This window comes from Taudactylus pleione, unplaced genomic scaffold, assembly GCF_031769625.1.
Source record: "Taudactylus pleione unplaced genomic scaffold, aTauple2 ptg000117l, whole genome shotgun sequence".
NCBI lineage: Eukaryota > Metazoa > Chordata > Amphibia > Anura > Myobatrachidae > Taudactylus > Taudactylus pleione.
This window is the reverse complement of record NW_028284519.1, coordinates 19,296,415-19,317,340: the sequence shown is the minus strand read 5'-3', so window position 1 is coordinate 19,317,340 and position 20,926 is coordinate 19,296,415. Positions and strand designations below refer to the sequence as shown.

Below are 20,926 nucleotides of genomic sequence, written 5' to 3'. Positions count from 1 at the left end.
TATAATGGGTGCTTTGACTGCAGGTGTCATATAGGGTATCAGCAGGAGGTATGGCTACTACAGGGCCCAGAGGCCCTTGCTATGGTATTTAAAAAGCAAAACAGGGAACTCTTCTGTACATACACAGGCCTGATGCATGTGCACTGTGGGAGGCCATACCTAGACCATACTCCCTTTGCCATGGGGCCCAGTATTGCCATGTTCCATCCCTATCTCATACCTCCCAACTGTCCCCAGGGCCAGTGCAAGGTTTCAGGGCGCCCTAGGCAAAGGTTCACAATGCCGCCCCAGTTTTCCCCCAAACCCTCCGCCCAGCTCACAGACACATACACAGCGCCCTAATAATATTCACATGACCCGAATTAAAGGGATGATTCCCCCTGCAGTGCCCCCAGTAGTAAGGGCTCCTGCAGTGCCCCCAGTAGTACTGCCCTTGTAGTGCCCGCAATAGTAATGCTCCCTGCAGTGCTCCCAGCAATAATGCCCTTGTAGTGCCCCCAATAGTAATGCTCCCTGCAGTGCTCCCAGTAATAATGCCCTTGTAGTGCCCCCAGTAGTAATGCCCTTGCAGTGCCCCAGTAGTAATGCCCCTTGAAGTGCCCCCAGTAGTAAGGGCCCCTGTAGTGCCCCAAGTTGTAGTGTTCCCAATAGTGCCCCCAGGAGTAAGGCCCCTGTAGTGCCCCCTGTAGTAAGCCCCCCACCTCCCACGCACACACATACAAAAAATAAAAAATACTTACCTTAGACCCCGATCCAGTGCCTGCTGCCGTCCGTCCATGGCGCCCACTCCTCGGAACTATGGGAGTGACGTCACTCCCATAGTGCACTGCGGGACCCGGAAGCCGGAGCTCAGGAGTGAGCTCTGTCCTCCGGCTGCCGCTGGCCCCGGGGGGGAGAGAGGGAGCCGGGCGCCCGCTGGAAACACAATCTCAGTGCGCGCCCGGCAAATGGAGGGTGCAGGGGGTGCGATAGATGGGCCGGCGGGCCACATAGCAACCGCACCCCCTGCACCCTCTGTAATTAGGTGGACTTAGAAGCGTTCTCTAGTGGCAGGCGCCCCTAGGTAGCTGCCTAAGCTTGTAGCGCCGACCCTGACTGTCCATCCAGCGGGACAGTCCCGTTTTTCTGGGACTGTCCCGCTGTCCCACCCTCAGGCCGCAGTGTCCCGCAGTGGGGGGGAAAGCTGGGGAGAGCACACCGGTGTGCAGGAGGAGAACAGATGCCATGCACACAGCATCTGTTCTCATGTGTACGGACGGACTGCCTGGGCGCTGCCCAGCATCTCGGAGAGTGCTGGGAATGCCCCCAAAGTGACGAAAATGGGGGAAGCCGCGAGGCTCCGCCCCATTTTCCATAGCCGACACCCCTTTTTGCATAAGCCATGCCCCTTTTTCAACCTGTCCCTCCTTGACAAGTTCAAATGTTGGGAGGAATGCCATCTATCAGTGGCAGTGTGCCTAGATCTCTGCATTTGTACTGTCTGCTATATGCAGCGAATGCAAAGTCCTACTTGCCTTCTCTCCTGGAATGTCTGGGAGACTCACAGATTTTGTGGATCCCAAGAGAATATACAACACTCCCACATCTCATCTACTTCTGCAGTGAAGCGGGTGAGCAGAGCCATGATGATGCAAATCTCTGTGAATCCCATACTTACCTACCTTCCCGATTTGGCCGAGTCCCTGGAAAGGCAGGCAAGCCTCCCTGCAGCCGCCGACCCCTCCTGCCCTCCCCTGCAATCATATGAGAATCCCCCACAGCAGGGGGGGCGGTGACGCGATTCATGCCGAATTGTGTCATTTTAGCCCCGCCCCCTGCTTCACAATGCCGAGATTCTCGGCATTGTGTAGCGGGGCAAGGCCAAAATGACGCAATTGTTTGGCCACGCCCCCGCTCCACCCACAAATGCCAGGCCACGTCCCCCCGATTTTGCCAAACTCGCTGCCCCCTCCTGGAAGGGGCAGCCAGGATGTCGGCATCTCTGGTGAATCCCATAATCCTGACCTCACCTCCTGCCTCAAATGACACAAATTGTAAACTAAAAAAGCATTTAAGATGTATAGCAGCCTCAGGAATAATGGCAGCATGGAGCAGCCTCGTGGCTCCAGCTATGGGGGTGTAGATATGTAACATGTAATATGTAGGTGGTAGTGTTCATTATCAGGAAAGTTATGGCTCCTTTAAGGTAACTCACACAAGGTCTTTATAAGACAATTGTAACTCTGGCAGATTAATCCAGGAAAGATCACATTATTTTAAATTGTTTATTAACTTTGCAGCATACATGCCTACTCTCCTGGGATCTGCGGGAGGCTCCAGATTTTCTGGGTAACCCCCCGCATCCCAGTGAAGTGGGCAGGATGGGGAGATTTAAGGACAGATTTGTGGGTCCGTGTGCAGGGTGCGGATCTAAATGGCACAAATTGCGTTATTTAGCTCCGCCCCCTCCCAACTCCCTAGTGAAAACCTGAAAAATCAGTCTGAAAAGGTACGAGAGTTTAATCATATGTATGTGTCTCTCATACTCTGTGCATATGTAGCAGGGCCAAGTGTACCAGTGCTACTAGGCATCCTCACCTTCCACGCTTGGAGGGTGGGGGTGCCTTGGAACGGAGGGGGCCCCAGGCATCACGGTGGGGTGGGATCCAGAGGGATCCCAGCCCCGTCTGAAAGTGTGGCGGGGTCCAGCAGCAGGCCAGGTGGTGGGCCTGGATCGGTTGTGATCCTGACCCCCATTCCGACGCAGCGAGTGTGGAGGTAGCGGTGATCCCCGTGCGTGATGGCAACAAGTCTGAATCCTGGTGGAATCAGACTCAGCCAATCAGCACTCGCCCATTTGAATTTGGCGCCAATTGGCTCACAGTCTGGCAGCCAGCAGGGGAAGGCAGCGGCGAGCCAATCATGGCTCCCCTATCATCGCCCCGCCCCCTGGCACCAGCTTGGTTTAGCTGGCGCGAAAGGGCAGACAGTAGTACAACGGCCGGGCGGAGCCGTGAAGAGCTCCCGAAGATAGAAGCAGGAAGAAGATGCCGGAAGTCCTGCAGGGCGGCAGCCATTGAAAAAGAGCTTACACAGAAAACCTAGTAGTTTTTGTGGAAAAAAAGCTGTTGACACCCTTATAAAAACATAATACAATTTATTTTACAATAAAAAACATTTTGGACAGTACCAATACAATTTTAGACGGTGCTGATTAGGTTTACAGGGTTCCACATTTGAACATGGATGATTCACCCTTAGCTTTAAAGCATGTATTCATAGTGATGTAGTTACCAAATTAGTATCAAAAACACAGTTTTTTTTAATATCTTTTTATTAAGTGAATTACAATATAAAGATACAGACAAATTTCCAAAGCATTAACAGCTTAAAGTATACTTATAATGAAAAAAACTGTATCGAGTCACATAACAATATACAGTGATTCAATTTTAAATTTTAAATACAAAAAAAATTACAGAAAACTAGAAAATATCTAGCAGCAACGGTGTGGCCAGCCGTCAAAGAATAGAAGAAATAGTAAAAAAAATTTAAAATAAAAATTAGTAGACAAAACAAAAAAGGGGGAGGGAGAGGACGTAGGGTGGACTCTAGTGAAGAAAAAAAAAATCCCTCACACTAAATATAATAAAAAAGAAAGAACTTTTAAAGGTTGAGTGGAGATGGAATGTTTTGGTGCGTCAACCAGGGGGCCATGTTTTATTCAAAGACTTCGAGGTATTATGCAATATAGCGGTCATGTATTCCATCTTGTAAACATACCAAACATGTGAAATTATAGCCTGCATAGGGGAAGGGGCAGGATTTTTCCAATCAGCTGCTATTTGGCAAGTCATAGCAGATACGATATGCCGGAGCAACTTATTCTGGTGTCGGGATAGGGTGGTTAGTGGCAAGGGAAGAAGAAAATGCTGAGGATCGAAAGGTATAGCTGTCTCAAATAAACACAAATGGAGATCGACAACATCCTGCCATATTATAGTTATCTTCGGACAGGACCACCAGATATGTAAAAAGGTACCTTCGCCCTGACATCCCCTCCAGCACCTATCCGAGACATCTGAGAACATTCCTTTTAGTCGGGAAGGTACATAATACCATTTAAATAGCAATTTATAAATATTTTCCTTAATTTTAACGCAAATAGAGCTGGAGGCGGCATTATCCCAAATTTCCCTCCAATCCTCAACATCTATGGAATGTCCCAAATCTCGCTCCGACGCTAATTCATGAGAGTCCCGACTAGGACCTACTTCCTCACTTAACAAAGAGTAAATAGTAGAAATGAGACCCCTGGTAGAGGGTCGGTTCCAGCATAGAGACTCAAAAGAAGTTAAGGATCTGCTAGTCAGAGTCGGGCTAATTTTGGAATGAAAAAATCTCATTTGTAAAAAACGACAAAAATCTTTAGTTAGAATTGCTGCTTTTTCTTAAATTAGAGTCTATGGTGATATCATTTAAATAATAAATATCACCCAATGACCAAGCAATACAGGAAGATTTACATAAACCTGGAGGAAAAGCGGGGTTATGAAATAGCGATATCAATGGGGAAGGGCTTGGAGCAAGCTTAAACCATCTATTGATTAAGTCCCAAACCGCTAAACAAAGAGTTCAATCTTTAACTCATCAGACCAGAGAATTTTGTTTCTCATGGTCTGAGAGTCCTTCAGGTGCATTTTGGCAGACTCCAGGTGGGCTGCCATGTGCTTTTTACTAAGGAGTGGCTTTCATCTGGCCACTCTACCATACAGGCCTGATTGATGGATTGCTGCAGAGATGGTTGTCCTTCTGGAAGGTTCTCCTCTCTCCACAGAGAAATGCTGTAGCTCTGACAGAGTGACCATTGGGTTCTTGGTCACCTCCCTGACTAGTGAATACTTATATACATGTGATTTCTTAGTGTTGTTTTTAAATTAAATTTGCAAAAATCTCAAAAAAACTTTTTACACGTTGTCATTATGGGGTGTTGTATGTAGAATTTTGAGGACAAAAATGAAATTAATTCCATTTTGAAATAAGGCTGTAACATAACAAAATGTGGAAAAAGAGACACACTGTGAATACTTTCCGGATGCACTATAATATAATATACTATATATATATATATATATATATATATATATATATATATATATATATATATATATATATATACACACACACACACACAGTCGAGTCACACATTATTATGACCACCTCCTACATTTGACGTCGGCAGCGCGTGGCCCATGAAGTATGCCACGTGCCGTGTGCTGGCTTGCTGGTTATATAAGGTGTGCAATAGGCTGTCTGCACACATATCACTCATTGCTGTCATGCGTAAAAGGGGCTATTTATCAGAGTTGCAAAAAGGGATGATTATTGGCTTTTGGGCAAAGGGTGGCAGTATTCTGAAGCAGCGCAGTTTGTGACCTGTTTGCGTGCTGCTGTGGTGAAGGTGTATCGTGACTGGATAAATGGCACCATTGCGAATAACCAACATGGAAACTGTGGAACACCACGTGCCATTGATGTGATAGGTGAACGTCGGCTACGAAGGTGCGTGAGGGCCGACTGACACGCTACAGTGGAGCAGCTCACCATCAAAATGAACCTGGGGGCCACCAGACGTGTGTCTAAAACAACAGTTCAAGAACCCTGCTGCGCATGGGCCTCTGAAGCTGCTAACGAAGGTGCATCAGCGGAAAAGGCTTCAATTTTCATGCCTGTATCAGAATTGGACCACCGCTGATAGGCGAAGGGTTGTCTTCTCTAATTAGTCACTTTTTCTGCTTCATCGAATGGATGGACGCTGGTGTGTCAGACGAGAAACATCAGAGAGCAAACACCCTGCAACCATTGCTGGAAGAACACAAGCTGGTGGTGGCAGCGTTATGGGCTGGGGACTGTTTTCATGGCATTCTCTGGGTCCATTCATCTATGTGGAAGGCACCCTCAACAGATTTGCTTATGAATCCATCCTAGCAGAGCACGTACAACCATATATGCTGATTGTCTTCCCAGGACTTCCAAGTACTTCCCTGGCTGCCTAATTCCCCAGACTTGAACCGAATTGAGCATCAGTGGAACCACCTCGATCGTTGTGTTCGCTCTATGGATACTCCACAACGCACCCTCCAGCAGCTGTGGAATGCACTGCAGTACCTGTGCCAACCTACCAGCACCTTGTTGAGTTACTCCCAGCCAGTCTAGTTGCTGTCCGTGCTGCACACGGCGGATTTATATATATATATATATATATATATATATATATATATATAATTGGATTGCATTCGATGTTTACAGGGGTGATTAGCGGGCAGTGTTTAGTGACAGCGTTTCAATGAGGAACACACCCACATATCACCATCTAGTTGCCAGTTTGATGGTATATAAGGATCAGTTACTGATAATTACTGAAAGTGCACAACCTCCGTGACGTTTACAAGTGAACATGTTAAGGTCAGTAATGGTGTACCATTTATCTTGTTCTGATTGCATTAGCTGGACAGATTATCTGTGTGTTACCTAACCTGGTCGCAAACAATGCAACTAGTCAGAAACGCACAGTGGGCAGCTTTAATCTTCCAGGAGACCCCAATGGCAGAGGCACCTCACAGCCCTTCTGCAACCCCCTGCACCCTCCCCCAGTGTTCCGACCATCGATAATCTTATATATCGATGCCCAATATAATAAAAATCGGTGTTTCAAAAAATATATATATTTTTTTTTTTTTTTAATCGTGTTGTATAAGTTTTAAATAGATGTCCCTGACCTAATTCAATCATAAAAAAATTAACATTTCTGAGCAGTTTTTGGAAATAAAATTAGCCAGTTAAGTATTAAGGCATATTAGAACCATATTTAACACCTCCACCTCTTGAAGACCAATATCACTGATATGAGATAACTAGGTGGAGGTGGTGCATATTTAGGGACAGTCAGTGCTGCACGAAGGGCTTGATTTCTGTATTATATCAAAGGTGATGGAGATCAGGTCCCGTCATACACTTTTAAAGGGATGCGCCTTCCATTTGCAGTTGTAAGTGCACTTTGCTCAATGTAAATATGAAAGACAATGCAGGTTATCACACATTACATGTTACACTTGTGTAAAGCTGCAATCCCATTTACTTTTTTGTTTGTCTTTAAACACCAAGTTTTGTACCCATTTAACATGAAGTGCATTCCTTAAAGGATGTCTTCTTATAGGCCTCTTCTTAATATGGAAAATATCTATGAGGGAGACTGATACCGTTGCAAGTCACCTGCATTTCAGCACTCAAGCTCGTTCCTGAGGAGAGTCGCCTTACCCGAATCAGAGCCCTCCATCTACATGACCGCAGAGGAAGGAGGATTGTGCTGTGACCAAGCATGCGGAGAATAGGGGCAATCCAAAGCCTCTCTACTGACTAAATCATAGATCGCAGGACTGACATGTACTTGTATCAATCTGTAACTCATTAATAGCAGCTTAAAGGAAAATAATAATCATTGTGTATTTTCTTACACCGCACCATAATAACAGGCACCATTTTTTCATGGGACTGCAGCTTTAATTAAAAAACAGATAGAAAATGCAAATACACATGGCATTAACCCATCGGAGACAACAGGTCAGAATTTCATATTTAATATTACTTTTAGATAAAAATTTATCATCAATTTGACTTACAGACTTTTCCCCACACATTTTAATTAGTTCCAAAAATTCAAATGTTTGGTGCTTTTTATTCCTCCCATGGTACCAGTGTATCGTTATCTGCAGTATTACAGGAAGGAGTACAACTACAGGCACTGAGTACATTGTGCCTGGAGCGCAGGACGGAAAATCAAGTGTCAGCTCGGCTGTTTAGTCAGTTCCTCTTCTCTCCGTGGTCGTGACACGAGGTGCTTGTTCTATTTATCCACAAAGAACTTTCTTTGAGCTTTTCTGGCTTTTTCGATTTCCTCAAAAGTCGGTAAACCTTGTGGCAGCTGTAGAAAGTGATTTTCTTTTTCAAGAATATCTTCAGCACTACCTAATATGAACAAATAAAAAAATATAAGATACAATATTAACACATTGCCTAGTAGCATATACAGATGTGTCCTCTTGCATCCTTGCCACTCGCGCTGCAAAAAGGCGCGTGCATCACGCCATGCGATTAGCTGCGGCTGCGTTCGCCATGCCGCACGCTGCATTCGCACCATGCAATCCTATGGGGTCGCGGGTGCAAACACAGTGCGTTAACCTGTTCGAGGTGGTACGATTTGCCGCCCAAGTGACAAAGATGCAACTTGACATATCTGTACAACTCTATATTTAAGAAGCAATATAATAATGACTTAGTTTCAAGTTGGTTTTATTGAAAAGTGGCAGTTCCTCAAAATTGCCAATTTAATATGAAAATGAATTTATGTTATCATAAAAGGTCTAGTAAAACAAAATGGATTAATAAATAACATTATTTGTTGAAACCTATGTTATAGCAGTACTTATGTCATAGCAGCGCTTTAGAGCGTACTGGGGTTATAATGCGTGGCCTTCTTTACTTGTGAGAGATCGCCTTTATTAAGCATAAACAGACCTACTCATACCACAAGTGCTTGCAGCATTAGCGGTTTACTGCCAAGCAGGTATAAGCCTACTAATTAGCGAGCCAATAGCAGGTCATTTTCAATGCGACACTGAAGAGAAATGGTCAGATATAATCTGCAGGAGCAATATGCCTACTCTCTAACTGCAGTGGATAATGGGGACAAGATTTAAAAAAAAAAAATCTAAATAAATAATGAGATAAAAATTAAATAAATGAAGGTGTACATACTATGGAAACATGGCAATATGGAAGGCAATGGTGCAATATGACTATTACTGAGGCAGGTGTAATTGCTTCAAGCCATTTATCCCCTCATTCTCTATGTAGATAGTACGACACCTCACAATGATTTTTGCAAAGGGATAAAAATTTAGTCTAAAACACTGTGCAGAAAAAGTTAGATTATCATCACTTATACAGGTTGAGTTTCCCATATCCAAAATGCTTGGGGCCAGGGGTATTTTGGATATCGAAATATTCCGTATTTTGGCACATTTACATATCATAATGTAATATCTTGGGAATGGGACCCCAATATACACACACAGAATGCATTTATGTGTTATATACACCTTATACACACAGCCTGCAGGTAATTTTATACAATATTTTGTAATTATTAGTGACTTAGACAAAGTTTGTGTACATTGAACCATCAAAAATCAAATGTTTCATTATCTCAGTCATGCCAAAATTAGTCCGTATTTCGGAATATTTGGAAATGGGAGACTCAACCTGCATGTCTATGACTGCAGTTTTACCCCTTTGACCAATTACGTTCATTCACATTTTATATAATTTTAAGGAAAAAGTGTTATCTTCTAAAACACAAACACGCATTTTATGTACCCCCCCTCCACCCCACTCTGGGAGATATGTTGAATAAGGATTGACCTCAGTATTATACCAAATCACAAAGAGAAGGAGGTCAATAGTTAAGTACATGTACAAAAAAATTTAAAAAGTACAAAATATCTTTAAAAACAAACTTCCACAAAGAAACATCTGTACCTTTCATTCTATGAATTAGGGTACCATAGCCCATGTCATACTGGTATGCAAAAACAAATCCCAATGGTATAATTGGAGCAAATAATGCTGGCTTCTTCTGTTTAATGGCCCTGCATAAAAATGCAGATATCAGAAGTTAGTCACATGATACAGTTCTGCTCTACAACATCCTAAAGTGTAAATACAAAAAAAGCACAACAACAGAAACAACATCCTCAAAACAAACAAGTGCAACATCAGTGTTTTACAAAACAATTCTACACAACAAACTAATAATACAACTATAGTAAAGTGCCAGTAATAACAATTTCTACCTGTAAAGAAAACCAAGGCTTCTCCTTAATAGAGTCAATGAGTTTAACAATATTATACTTTCACATGTGTGCCCAGGACATCTATATAAAGACAATAATAGGATACACTGAGCAGGCCTGCATGACTGTAGCTTGATAACTGCAGGTATTTCGGGGATATTAATGAAGCGGGACAACTTTTAATGGCGATTGAGTAGGTAAAAGCAATCAATAGATAGATTGCAGCTTGTGATTGACCCTCCTATAGAAGTCACAACGCAAGGTCGTGTGATCAGAGGAAAACTGCTGGGTAACATAAGGACATGCACACATGGCACTTTCATGCGGACATAGGGCCTGATTCATTACCGATCTCAACTGCGATTACGCAAGCAATCGGCCGATTGTTACGTTCTACGCATGGGCAAAGGCTCCACTGCGATCACAGTGACTATGCAGACCCATCGCAGAGTGATTGACAGAGAGTGACCATTTGGGGGTGGTGACGGGGGGGTGGTCAGTTGTGCCAGTGCGTTTGAACGCCGTTACATAGGCGTGCATAAATTAGCCATTGCAGTGTCATACGCAGATTGGGCTCTCACTGCATGCGATGAGGTTAGCAATTCCTGAGTAAGGTCAGACCTTGTGCAAGTGTGCGTGAGGCACCGATGGTACTCAATGTTACCGACTGTTTCGCAGACTTATTACGGATGTGTGTAAGGTGAAGTGGGCGTCCTTATGTTAGGCTGCGACAGCAATCATTAGCATGAAACTGCGTGCATAAAGCAATCCTTACTGAATAAGGCCCATAGTACATCCCGTGTCATCTGTGTTCACTACTTGGTGAATGCAGCTCTACTGGCACTGCACATAGGAGTTCACAGAAATCTATGAGGAATGCACCCAGGTATGTAACATGAACACTGGATGGATCTTGACTGCAGCATGCGCCATTGCCCTGCATCCATGATCCATCCAGTCTTCACTGAACACTTGTGTGTAATGTTGGTGCATTCTTACAAGTGACCAATGAACACTATTAACAGCGCCATGTGATCATTGTTATTATTTCATGGGAATGCATACCGCCTGGAGATGTTTCTGTTATATACAAATAAACCCGTAGAATTGTCAATCGAAACATTTTTTTTTTAAGTCAATGGCAATCACTGATTATATATATTACACACACACACAAAGTGTGATCGGAAATTCCACATTCAGGCTTATTATATACCAAAACATTATTCAGAAACTAAGAAATATCTTTATCCTAGTGTTCTATCATCACTTGGTGTTATTGGACATTGTGGATGATGTCCTTTAGATCTTAATTCATTCCATTAAAAATAGATTATTTCATCTGATAGTTTTCTTTTCACAATTAGCCACAGAGCTGTATTGTATGGTGAGTAGTGATTGTCTTATCAGCATTACTGTGTGAAAAGCTCAAGTGCAGAGAAAGTGCAAGAATAAACCAGAAAAAGTTTTTCTCCTGTCCTCTTGTCTTGTAGCCTCCTATCCCTCTACATGCTGCCAGCCTACCAATAACTAGGCCATCAATTAGACCAGACGTTCCCAAACTGGGTGCCATGGCACCATGGGATTTCCCAGGGCACTTGCAGGGGTGCCACGGGTTGGTGGTCCAGGACCAAATCAAATTTATCATGGTCCATGTGACCAGTGCTGGTGGCTGCCAATCATATACCGTGCACGCAAACAGAATGGCAACCCTGGCCACCATCACATAACCGGCCCTAAGTATGACATAGAAGCACAATTATTTCATTTAATGACTTTTTGCAGGATTTCTCAATAAGAAACTTTTGGCCTAGGGGGTGCCATGAGAATAATGCTGATATTCTAAGGCGCTGTGATTCAAAAAAGTTTGTGAACCAGTGAACTAGGCAATCTAGGCACCTGCAATGGGCTTTTTGGGCTCTATACCCTAAACAATTTTTATTTTAGGTGTTTTTCACAAATGGGGTGGGAAGGGGTCCCAAACCAGTATGCAGCCTAAGTCACCACAGAGTCTTTATCTGGCTCCGATACTAACGACCAGTTTTGGCATATTATTCATACAGTATTTTTTTTATCTATTATCTAATATTGCAAACGGTTCATTAAACTACAGTATTTTTACATTGTCCACTATTTTCACTGAAATCAAACCTTATATTATCAATCTGTCCTCACTGTGGGGGGAAACCAGTTACTAGTGATACTATGTGGAGTGCCTCCGGAATGGTCGGACTCAGGGACGAACATCTTCACTCATTTTAACTGGTGAAGTTCAGCTGCACATCGCTAGAATTTGAACCCCCCTACGTACACTAAAGCTGGGTACACACCTGACAGACATATCTGCAGATGATGGTTGTTCATACACACTGAACAACCATCATCTGTCATTTGGCCACGTGTCCCGCTGGCCAGGGGGCGTCACGCCCCCCTCCCTGCGGCCTCTGCTGCAAGTCGGCAGACCGCCTGTACACACAGCATGATGGACAGATATATCTGTGAACGACGTCGTTCAGAGACATACATATCACTGGTACACACTGGCCGACGGGCACACAATATATTGCCAATATATCTGCCAGTGTGTACCCAGCATAAGATATACTAGAGACATCTAGTGGTGGAATAGGGGAATTACATGCTCAAATCTAAATCCATTAAATTCATCACATTTTCCATTATTAAGATGACCATTATTCCACAATGTTTCCCACAAAATCTATATTTATAATGATGGATCAACAAATACTATAAAAAAAAAAAAAAGTAAAATAAAATAAATATTAGCATAAATTGCAATGCAGAAATATATAACTAAGCACACCAGGATATATATGGATAAAGCATTGCTTTATGTTCTCATTCATATAAAATATTTTTTTTTTCAAAAAGTTACAAACCCTGCTGTCAGTCCAAGTGCTGCCAAACTGAAAAAAGTCCCATAATATTTAAGGAACTCCCGCGTCCAGGCAATCTGCATGGCCATCTGCTTTTCCCGCATCTGATTCTGCATCTGGATCTGCCTCTCCAACTGCAGAAGGCAAACTCGGTTACAGGAAATAGAATACCATTTTCCTACCTTAAGAAAGACCTTATTATACCATAATTTGCTCAGCCACTACTTTGCAATCTGTTTCCCTAAAAACTACGTGACCTGTGCATAATTAAATGTTGTAAATGTTATGGATTTAGGCATAGGAAGAGGAATTAGTAGAAAGAGAGATTTGGAGATGCCACTAGTGTTCATTCTAGCACCCTGCACATGTCACAACCCGTGCAGTTCCTCTTTCCTGCATCGGGGTGTCGCTCTATGCTCTGGTGCTTCTAGCACACTCAGCTGATACAACAAACTGCTGATACAGACCACAGTGTGCTAGAAGCACCAGAGAGTGACACAACAGTCAGGAAAGAGGAACTGCACTGCTTGCGACAGGTGCAGGGTGCTAGAATGAACACTATGCCACTGTATAGTTAACTGGTAATACATTCCTCAGAATACTGCAATCAGTTTTGGATGTCATATCCAGAAATATACATATATTTAAGATTGGGCAGAGCACATTTAATGATGAACAGGACGTCAATATGTATTCACAGTACCAGACAGATCTCAGGTGCACAACTCCAAATTACTGATAATATATAAAAGCAATAAAATTTTCCAATCAATAGAGGCGTTTAGCATAATCATCATAGCAAATCATGTATAGTGCCCTGGGGTGGCTAGGCTGCGCTGATTTAGGGGTGTCCTGCGCTCTGGATTTGAACCCTAGTATGTTAGGGACCTACCCTAAAGAGGTTACCTGGATATGGTGGGTGGGCCCATAACCTTGGCCATGATTATGCTAAAAACCTCTATTGATTGCAAAATTTTATTGCATTTATATATTATCAGTAATTTGGAGTTGTGCACCTGAGATCTGTCTGTTTCTGTGCCTAGAATTAGTCTCATCAGGTAGCACCTCCCATTATATATATTTAGGGTGTGCAGTCCAGGAACCTTTCCTATATACTCGATTTAATGTGCTTTATTGCACATCTGAAGGAAAGGAGGCACCTTCAGTCTGGATTAGCACCCCTCTCTTATTGGTTTAAAAGCATGGAGTCTGGTATAGTATATGCACACTATTAATAGGCACAATTTTAGTTAAGTCCTACAATTTGTATACTGTAGTGCAATTTTGGGTTGATTTTGGGGCGTGGGTCCCCTGGATTGCTTAGGTTGGTCTGCTCCAGGGCATTGCATTATAACTAGGGGTGAGCGGGTTCGGATTTCTGAAATCCGAACCCCCCCGAGCTCCCCCGATCCGAGGCCGATCCGGATTCCTGCCTGACTCAGATCTGAAATCGAGGCAAAACGTCATCATCCCGCCTTCCGGGTCTCGCGGGTTTTGGATACTATAAAAAGTACCCGCGTCGGCGCCATTTTCTCACTCGGCTGTGGACAGTGAAGAGGGAGGGTGGGAGTTAGGGCTGGCTGGGCTGTGTAGTGTAGTGTAGTGCAGTGCAGTGTAGTGTTGTGCTGTGCTGCGCTGTGCTGCTGTTGTCCATAGGGTCTGTGTCCACTCCTTCAAAGTCCATAGGGGCTGGCTGGACTGTGTTGTGCAGTCAGTTCTCCATAGGGGCTGTGTCCACTCCAAAGTCCTGTGCAGTGTCCCAGTCCTAAAGGGGTGCTGTAGTGTTGTCCAGGGGGTGCTACCACCAAGTGCAAAAAAAAAAAAAAATTTCTGTGTTTGTGAATTGTGTGCACTGTGGCTGCACGTGCATCAACAAAGAAGCAGCGCCAAGCGTGCGCCTGTGTCCCATAAGTAAAAGACCGGCTGGCTTGTCCATTAAAGGGTGCTGTAACCCCCAAAGGGCACTCCAAACAAAATAAAAATATATATTTTTTTGTGTTTGTGAATTGTGTGCGCAGTAGCCGCACGTGCATCAACAAAGTAGTGCCAAGCGTGCGCCTGTGTCCCATAAATAAAAGGGTGCTGTAACCCCCAAAGGGCACTCCAAACAAAATAAAAAAAAATTTCTGTGTTTGTGAATTGTGTGCACTGTGGCTGCACGTGCATCAACAAATGAGCAGCGCCAAGCGTGCGCCTGTGTCCCATAAGTAAAGGGCCGGCTGGCTCATTTCTTAAAGGGTGGTGTAACCCACAAAGTGCACTAGTCTCCAACAAAAATAAAAAATTATTTTCTGTGTTTGTGTGCGCCTTAGCCGCACGTATATATCAATATAACATAAATGGAGGACCAAACTTTCTCCGATAAAAATAAAATAGGGAAAGATCAAGAACCACTTCCTCCTAGTGCTGAAGCTGCTGCCACTAGTCATGACATAGACGATAACATGCCATCAACGTTGTCTGCCAAGGCCGATGCCCAATGTCATAATAGAGGGCACATACAATCCCAAATGACAAAGTTCAGGAAAATGACCTTGAAAAAAACATTTAAATCATCTGAAGAGAAATGTAAACTTGTCAATATGCCATTTACGACACGGAGTGGCAAGGAACGGCTAAGGTCTTTCCCTATGTTCATGAGTAGTGGTTCAGCTTCACATGACGATGGAAGCCCTCCTCCCGCTAAAAAAATCAAACGAGTTAAGCTGGCAAAAGCACAGCGAAGAACTGTGCGTTCTAAGAAGATATCACAAATCCCCAAGGAGAGTCCAAGCGTGGTGGCGGTTGCGATGCCTGACTTCCCAGCACTGGACGGGAAGAGGTGGCTCTTTCCACCATTTGCACGCCCCCTGCAAGTGCTGAAAGGAGCACCCACAGTCCACTTGCTGATATGCAAATTGAAGATGTCACTGTTGAAGTACAACAGGATGAGGATACTGGTGTAGCTGGCACTGAGGAGGAAGTTGGCAAGGAGGATTCTGATGGTGATGTGGTTTGTTTAAATCAGGCTCCGGGGGAGATAGTTGTTGTCCGTGGGATGAAAAAGCCCATCACGGTCATGCCTGGGCAGAAGACCAAACATTCCACCTCTTTGGTCTGGCAATATTTCTATCCAAATCCGGACAATAACTGTCTTGCCATATGTACCATATGTAAAGGTGAAATAAGTAGGGGTAGGGACGTTAACCACCTAGGAACATCCTCCTTTTTACGGCATCTGCAGCGCGTTCATAAAAAGTTACTGTCAAGTTCAGAAACTTTGGCTAAGACCGTAAGCAGTCCAGGGACACCTAAATCCCTTTTTCCTGTTTTATCCAAGGAATCGGTGGATGAGGACGACATCTTGCCTCCGTAGAGCCAGTTTGTGCAGGGACACATTAATTGCCAGCTTGTTTTGTGGGGGCCCAAACGAACCAATCATTTCAGCCACAGTCATGTGGCAGCCCTGGCGCTGAAATGATTGGTTTGTTAAAGTGTGCATGTCCTATTTATACAACATAAGGGTGGGTGGGAGGGCCCAAGGACAATTCCATCTTGCGCTTCTTTTTTTTCTTTGCAGTATGTACTGTTTGGGGCCTAGTTTTTCAAACTGCCATCCTGTCTGCCACTGCAGTGTTACTCCTAGATGGGCCACGTGTTTGTGCCGCCCACTCGTGTCACTTAGCATAGTCATCCAGCTACCTTGGTGCAATCTTTTGGCCATAAAAACAATATTGTGAGGTGTGAGGTGTTCAGAATAGACTGGAAATGAGTGGAAATGAAGGTTATTGAGGTTAATAATTGCATAGGAGCAGAAAAACCCACAAATTCTGTGATTTAAGCTGTTTTTATGCTTTTTTTCAAAAAAAATACAGATCCAAAACACAAAACCCAGAACACAGAAGGGTGGTTTTGGCAAAACCAATCCAGATCCAAAACACGAAGAAAGATCCAGATCCAAAACACGAAAAGTGGCCGGTGCACACCCCTAATTATAACACATTCTTTTTTTTCTGCACAATTTTAATACTTTGTTTCATTATATATGTATTTTCACCTTTCAATGCAGCCATAGCTGCTCTTACTTTTTATACTTCACTTTTCTCACTATTGCAATGCCATGGGGTGGCTAGGCTGCGCTGATTTAGGGCTGTCCTGCACTCTGGATTTGAATCGTAGTATGTTAGGCACCTACCCTACAGAGGTTACCTGGATATGGTGGGTAGGCCCATTACCTTGGCCATGATTATGCTAAAAACCTCTATTGACTGCAAAATTTTATTGCATTTATATATTATCAGTCATTTGGAGTTGTGCACCTGAGATCTGTCTGTTTCTGTGCCTACAATTAGTCTCATCAGGTAGCACCTCCCATTATATATATTCAGGGTGTGCAGTCCAGGAACCTTTCCTATACACGGCAATATGTATTGCCTGGAACAGATAAGGAGGGATACAATAGAAGGCACAGGAAGAAAGCATGCTACAAAAGCAGGGATTTATACGAAGCACTAAATCTGGACATTAGCAGGTTAAGGAGGATTTGGGGAAGAATGACTTCACAAGAAGGGTAGAAGACAGGGGGAGTAGCTGTCCAATAGAGATGGTAAGGTCTAATAAAGTTGGGGAATTTAAGCATGCTTGGAGTTGGGATAGATGGAAGGTTGTCGTAGACCTGAAAAAACTAAAAGGATTTAATAGGGTTAAACATTTTTAGAAATTAAAATGGATGGGCTGTATGGTTCTAATCTGCTGACAAATTCTATGTTTCTACACTGGAGCAGTGAGGCCAGACAGGCCAGCAAGGCAGTACTGAGGGGCATGCCTTCTGCAAGACATACCATTACCTCTTTGAGACATATATTCACTATATATAACCTTCTGTCAGCTTACAAACAACATCAATTAAATTAATTAGCATCTCTGGCTGGAAACCAATGAGATCTCCTGTTCCACACACAGTGGGGTTTTCTTAGCTCTTTATCCATTTTTGTCTTATGTCCTGCAAATCTATGGGCCCTTCTCCAACATAATCCTACTCCATTATCATTGTGGGAATACACAGAGTTTGCTGGCTTATTTCAAAGACTGGCAGTTAAACCCTTATTGATCTGTGCTATATTTTTAATTCCACTAACAAATATACTGCCAGTGTGAGACTCCAGGGGGTATATATACTAAACAGCGGGTTTTTAAAGCCGACGAATTTCGGTGGGTAGGACTAATGAATTTAAAACAGCATAAATGCTTAATCGGGCCTGTTCTGCATTTATTGCTATTGCCGTTTTAAATCCAGCATCTTTGAAACCCCGCTGGTTAGTAAATATACCCACAGATCTCTTTGCCAAATATCAATCCGATCCTACACCCTAATTTGCTGATTAAAGAACAGGAGAGGCCTCAATGATACATTGTGCTCCTTACTCTAAACTCTGGTAGCGATAACTCAGTGACACCCAAACTGAATCTTGGATTTGAGGCGTCTATTGTTTTGAGGATGCCAAAGTGTTGTCCACATAGGGTATAGTGTGAGTTGGAAAGAATAAAGCATGTGTTTGTATAGCTGTAATGTACCTTTATGCGTGTAAGAATTTCAAACAGTGTTCATTAAAGTGAAGGAACCAGTAGAAATTCTGGTTTAAATACACAAGAAAGCGATTAATTCTTCTGTACGTGGTTGTTCTATTTATTTCTTACACGGAGCAGAATAAATCACCTGAAGCTGTGAGTTCATCACCATGAATTCCTGCTGTCTTTTCATGTTTTCATCCATAGCGCTAGAGAATAAGGACCCCATGTCTTCAATAGACAAACACATAAAAGTAATGAGTAATAAGACACACAAACACATTATTATCTGTACAATATATGTACAAAAGGATGTGCTAGTAGTAACCGTAGTAATAGTAGATAGATGGTTGGGAAACGAAAGAGAGGTTACACTTATTCCCAGTGGGAAAATAAGGGTTCTATTTAAGAAACACAAATATGGCTTTCTCCAGCATTTAGTTACATGGAATGTCTCATTTCTCCTTACACATTCCTATAGCTCCCATTGGATATATGGTGGCTGTAGGACATAATGGATATAATGGGGGCTGTGCAGGAATGGTATTTACATAGATGAGAGAAGCGAATCTTCTCTCACCTATTCTGGCATTATGTGCCCTCTCACCTGCATAAATTAAGTAAAGCAGGGATGAGGCACCTCTTCCTGCTATACTCTGCTGCCCCGGCCAGCTCCATGTTCTCCCTCCCGGCCGGCTTCGCCGATCAGCGTCGGGCTGATGTCATGGACCCTGATCGGTGCATGCATGGGGCATTCAAACATCTTTTGCGAATGTGAAAGATGTTTGTAATCTCCTCGCCAGGACAGCTCTTTACCGCAGGGGCTATCCTGGCACTTCGAAAGATATAAATAGGGCAAAAACGACAAAGTGAAAAGTAACTCTTTACTAATAATTATTCTAAAATTAAAAGTGTGAAATTTATTAAAAAAAATAAATAATGCACAAAATATTTAATATTGGTTTGCGACTAGCTGATGTGATTTATTAGCCTATGTATCATTTTATGTATTGTAGTTATGTACTAAAAGCTCAATGCAGGAGATTTCACAGAAATCTCCGGCGAAGTGCTATTTAGCACTGCAGATCGTAGTCCCTATTATTATCAATGGGGACTACGAACCAAGATTTTTGGAGTTTGGCCCCGGTAGTTTACACCATCTTCAGATGGCGTAAACTGCTGTAAGCCCATGGAGGCCCCAGATGCAGGTGAGAGATCTTTTGTTCTCTCTCTCTTGCAGCCCCCAGCCGCCTCTGGAAGCAGACGCTGTGTGCATGCACAGTGTCAGCTTCGAGAGACTTCTCCTATTTGCCAGGGCTATAACTCGCAGGGACAGTAGTTACCGCAACCACTGCACCTGCGAGTTCCCCTTTGTACATAGCGGGGATATTTTCATTAAAAATGAATATATCCACAGCTGATTTGCGATTATTAGTACATAGACCCCTTAACCAGCAATACGTAATAATCTGCACAATACAATAACTGTGTACAAGTAAGAAAACTGAAAAGCAAAGTCACAAAAATAATCTTGGACTATAAAAAAAAAATACCGACGGATCCCATCATCTCTCTTATTAATTGGAGGATCAAAAACATAAGTGGTAACAATTGGAACACTGACATTTTAAGCTAGGACTACACTAGCAGATATTAGTTGTTTGGGATTCATTGCATGAGACAAATTGCATGATTTGGAGTTAATGTATCCCTATGGATCAAGTTACACATGTAACAAACTACACAGCTAGTTCCCATAATGATCCATTGCTTACAGATCAGCAACCTGCCCCATGCAATTACCTGCACACCATTGCACAAGTAATGCCAATATTTTACACAAAAATAATATTTAATATAAAGTTTCCATGTGTATAGAAATGTAACAATTTTTATGAATGACATTATCAGAAAACACATATTAATCATGGTTACAAACACCTCAAGGAACTAAGGTGACTATATGTATTAATAATTGTGGCAGTGATCTATCTATATATATCTATATACAGACACAATGTGTATGTGGTGGGGATTGTTTACAGTACCATCATCTTCTATAGATATTTGCACGTTATTAGATGATGTGAATACACTGGTAACATCTACCTATCACCATATACGGGCATACACTATAGGGCCCTCATTAACCCCTGCTTTGCAGCACATACTGAGCTTGTCGTTACCGTGTGTCTAGTGCAGACTTCTATGCCCGCTTCCTATATGACTCGCTGCCTGCTGCTGCTGCAGGGGGGAGGAGAGGGCCCGGGGTCAGATCTAGGAGTTCTCAATGACACTAACTTGTTAACTGTTACTGTGCTGCCGGGCCTATAGAGCTGCACCATACAGACAGCAGAACCGCAGCACATGGCAGCAGGGAAGGGGTTACCGGGAGGTGTAGTCGGGTGTACAGGAAGGGTGTGTCTATGTGTTGCTGTGATGAGGGCGCTGGAACAGTATAAGTGGCTCTGGTTCATGTCAATACTAGTACCAGCTGAGTGAGACATCTACTGGCTGGTTACTGGTACTGCAGAACAGTAACTTGTAAACCATTAACCAGCTCAAGTTCAATCTCATCTGTATTTCACATCA

At 43.2% G+C, this 20,926-nt stretch overlaps 1 protein-coding gene across 4 annotated transcripts; it reads right to left on the bottom strand.

Annotated features, from left to right (window-relative positions):
- Positions 1–7,600: 7,600 nt before the first annotated feature.
- PLGRKT (plasminogen receptor with a C-terminal lysine) lies at positions 7,601–20,715 on the bottom strand. 4 transcript variants are annotated; one of them, XM_088471970.1, is made up of 5 exons: positions 20,636–20,715; positions 18,483–18,565; positions 12,791–12,921; positions 9,577–9,686; positions 7,601–8,004 (listed from the first exon to the last, which is right to left on the bottom strand). In XM_088471970.1, the coding sequence occupies exons 2-5, from the start codon at positions 18,561–18,563 to the stop codon at positions 7,883–7,885; spliced, it is 444 nt and encodes a 147-aa protein (XP_088328096.1). In that variant the 5' UTR covers positions 18,564–18,565; positions 20,636–20,715; the 3' UTR covers positions 7,601–7,882. The 4 variants fall into 4 exon arrangements, with proteins under 4 accessions (XP_088328096.1, XP_088328093.1, XP_088328094.1 ...); XM_088471967.1 differs by lacking the exon at positions 20,636–20,715 and adding an exon at positions 20,521–20,623; XM_088471968.1 differs by lacking the exon at positions 20,636–20,715 and adding an exon at positions 20,506–20,601.
- Positions 20,716–20,926: the final 211 nt, after the last annotated feature.

What these genes read in the sequence shown, in the direction of transcription:
- PLGRKT (XM_088471970.1), bottom strand. Translation starts at nt 18,563, where the DNA reads ATGGGGTCCTTATTCTCTAGCGCTATGGATGAAAACATGAAAAGACAG. An exon ending in TGATGAACTCACAGCTTCAG is followed by an intron (nt 12,922 to 18,482) that starts GTGATTTATTCT and finishes TGCCTTCTGCAG; the next exon opens with TTGGAGAGGCAGATCCAGAT. An exon ending in CCTAATTCATAGAATGAAAG is followed by an intron (nt 8,005 to 9,576) that starts GTACAGATGTTT and finishes TGTTCATATTAG; the next exon opens with GTAGTGCTGAAGATATTCTT.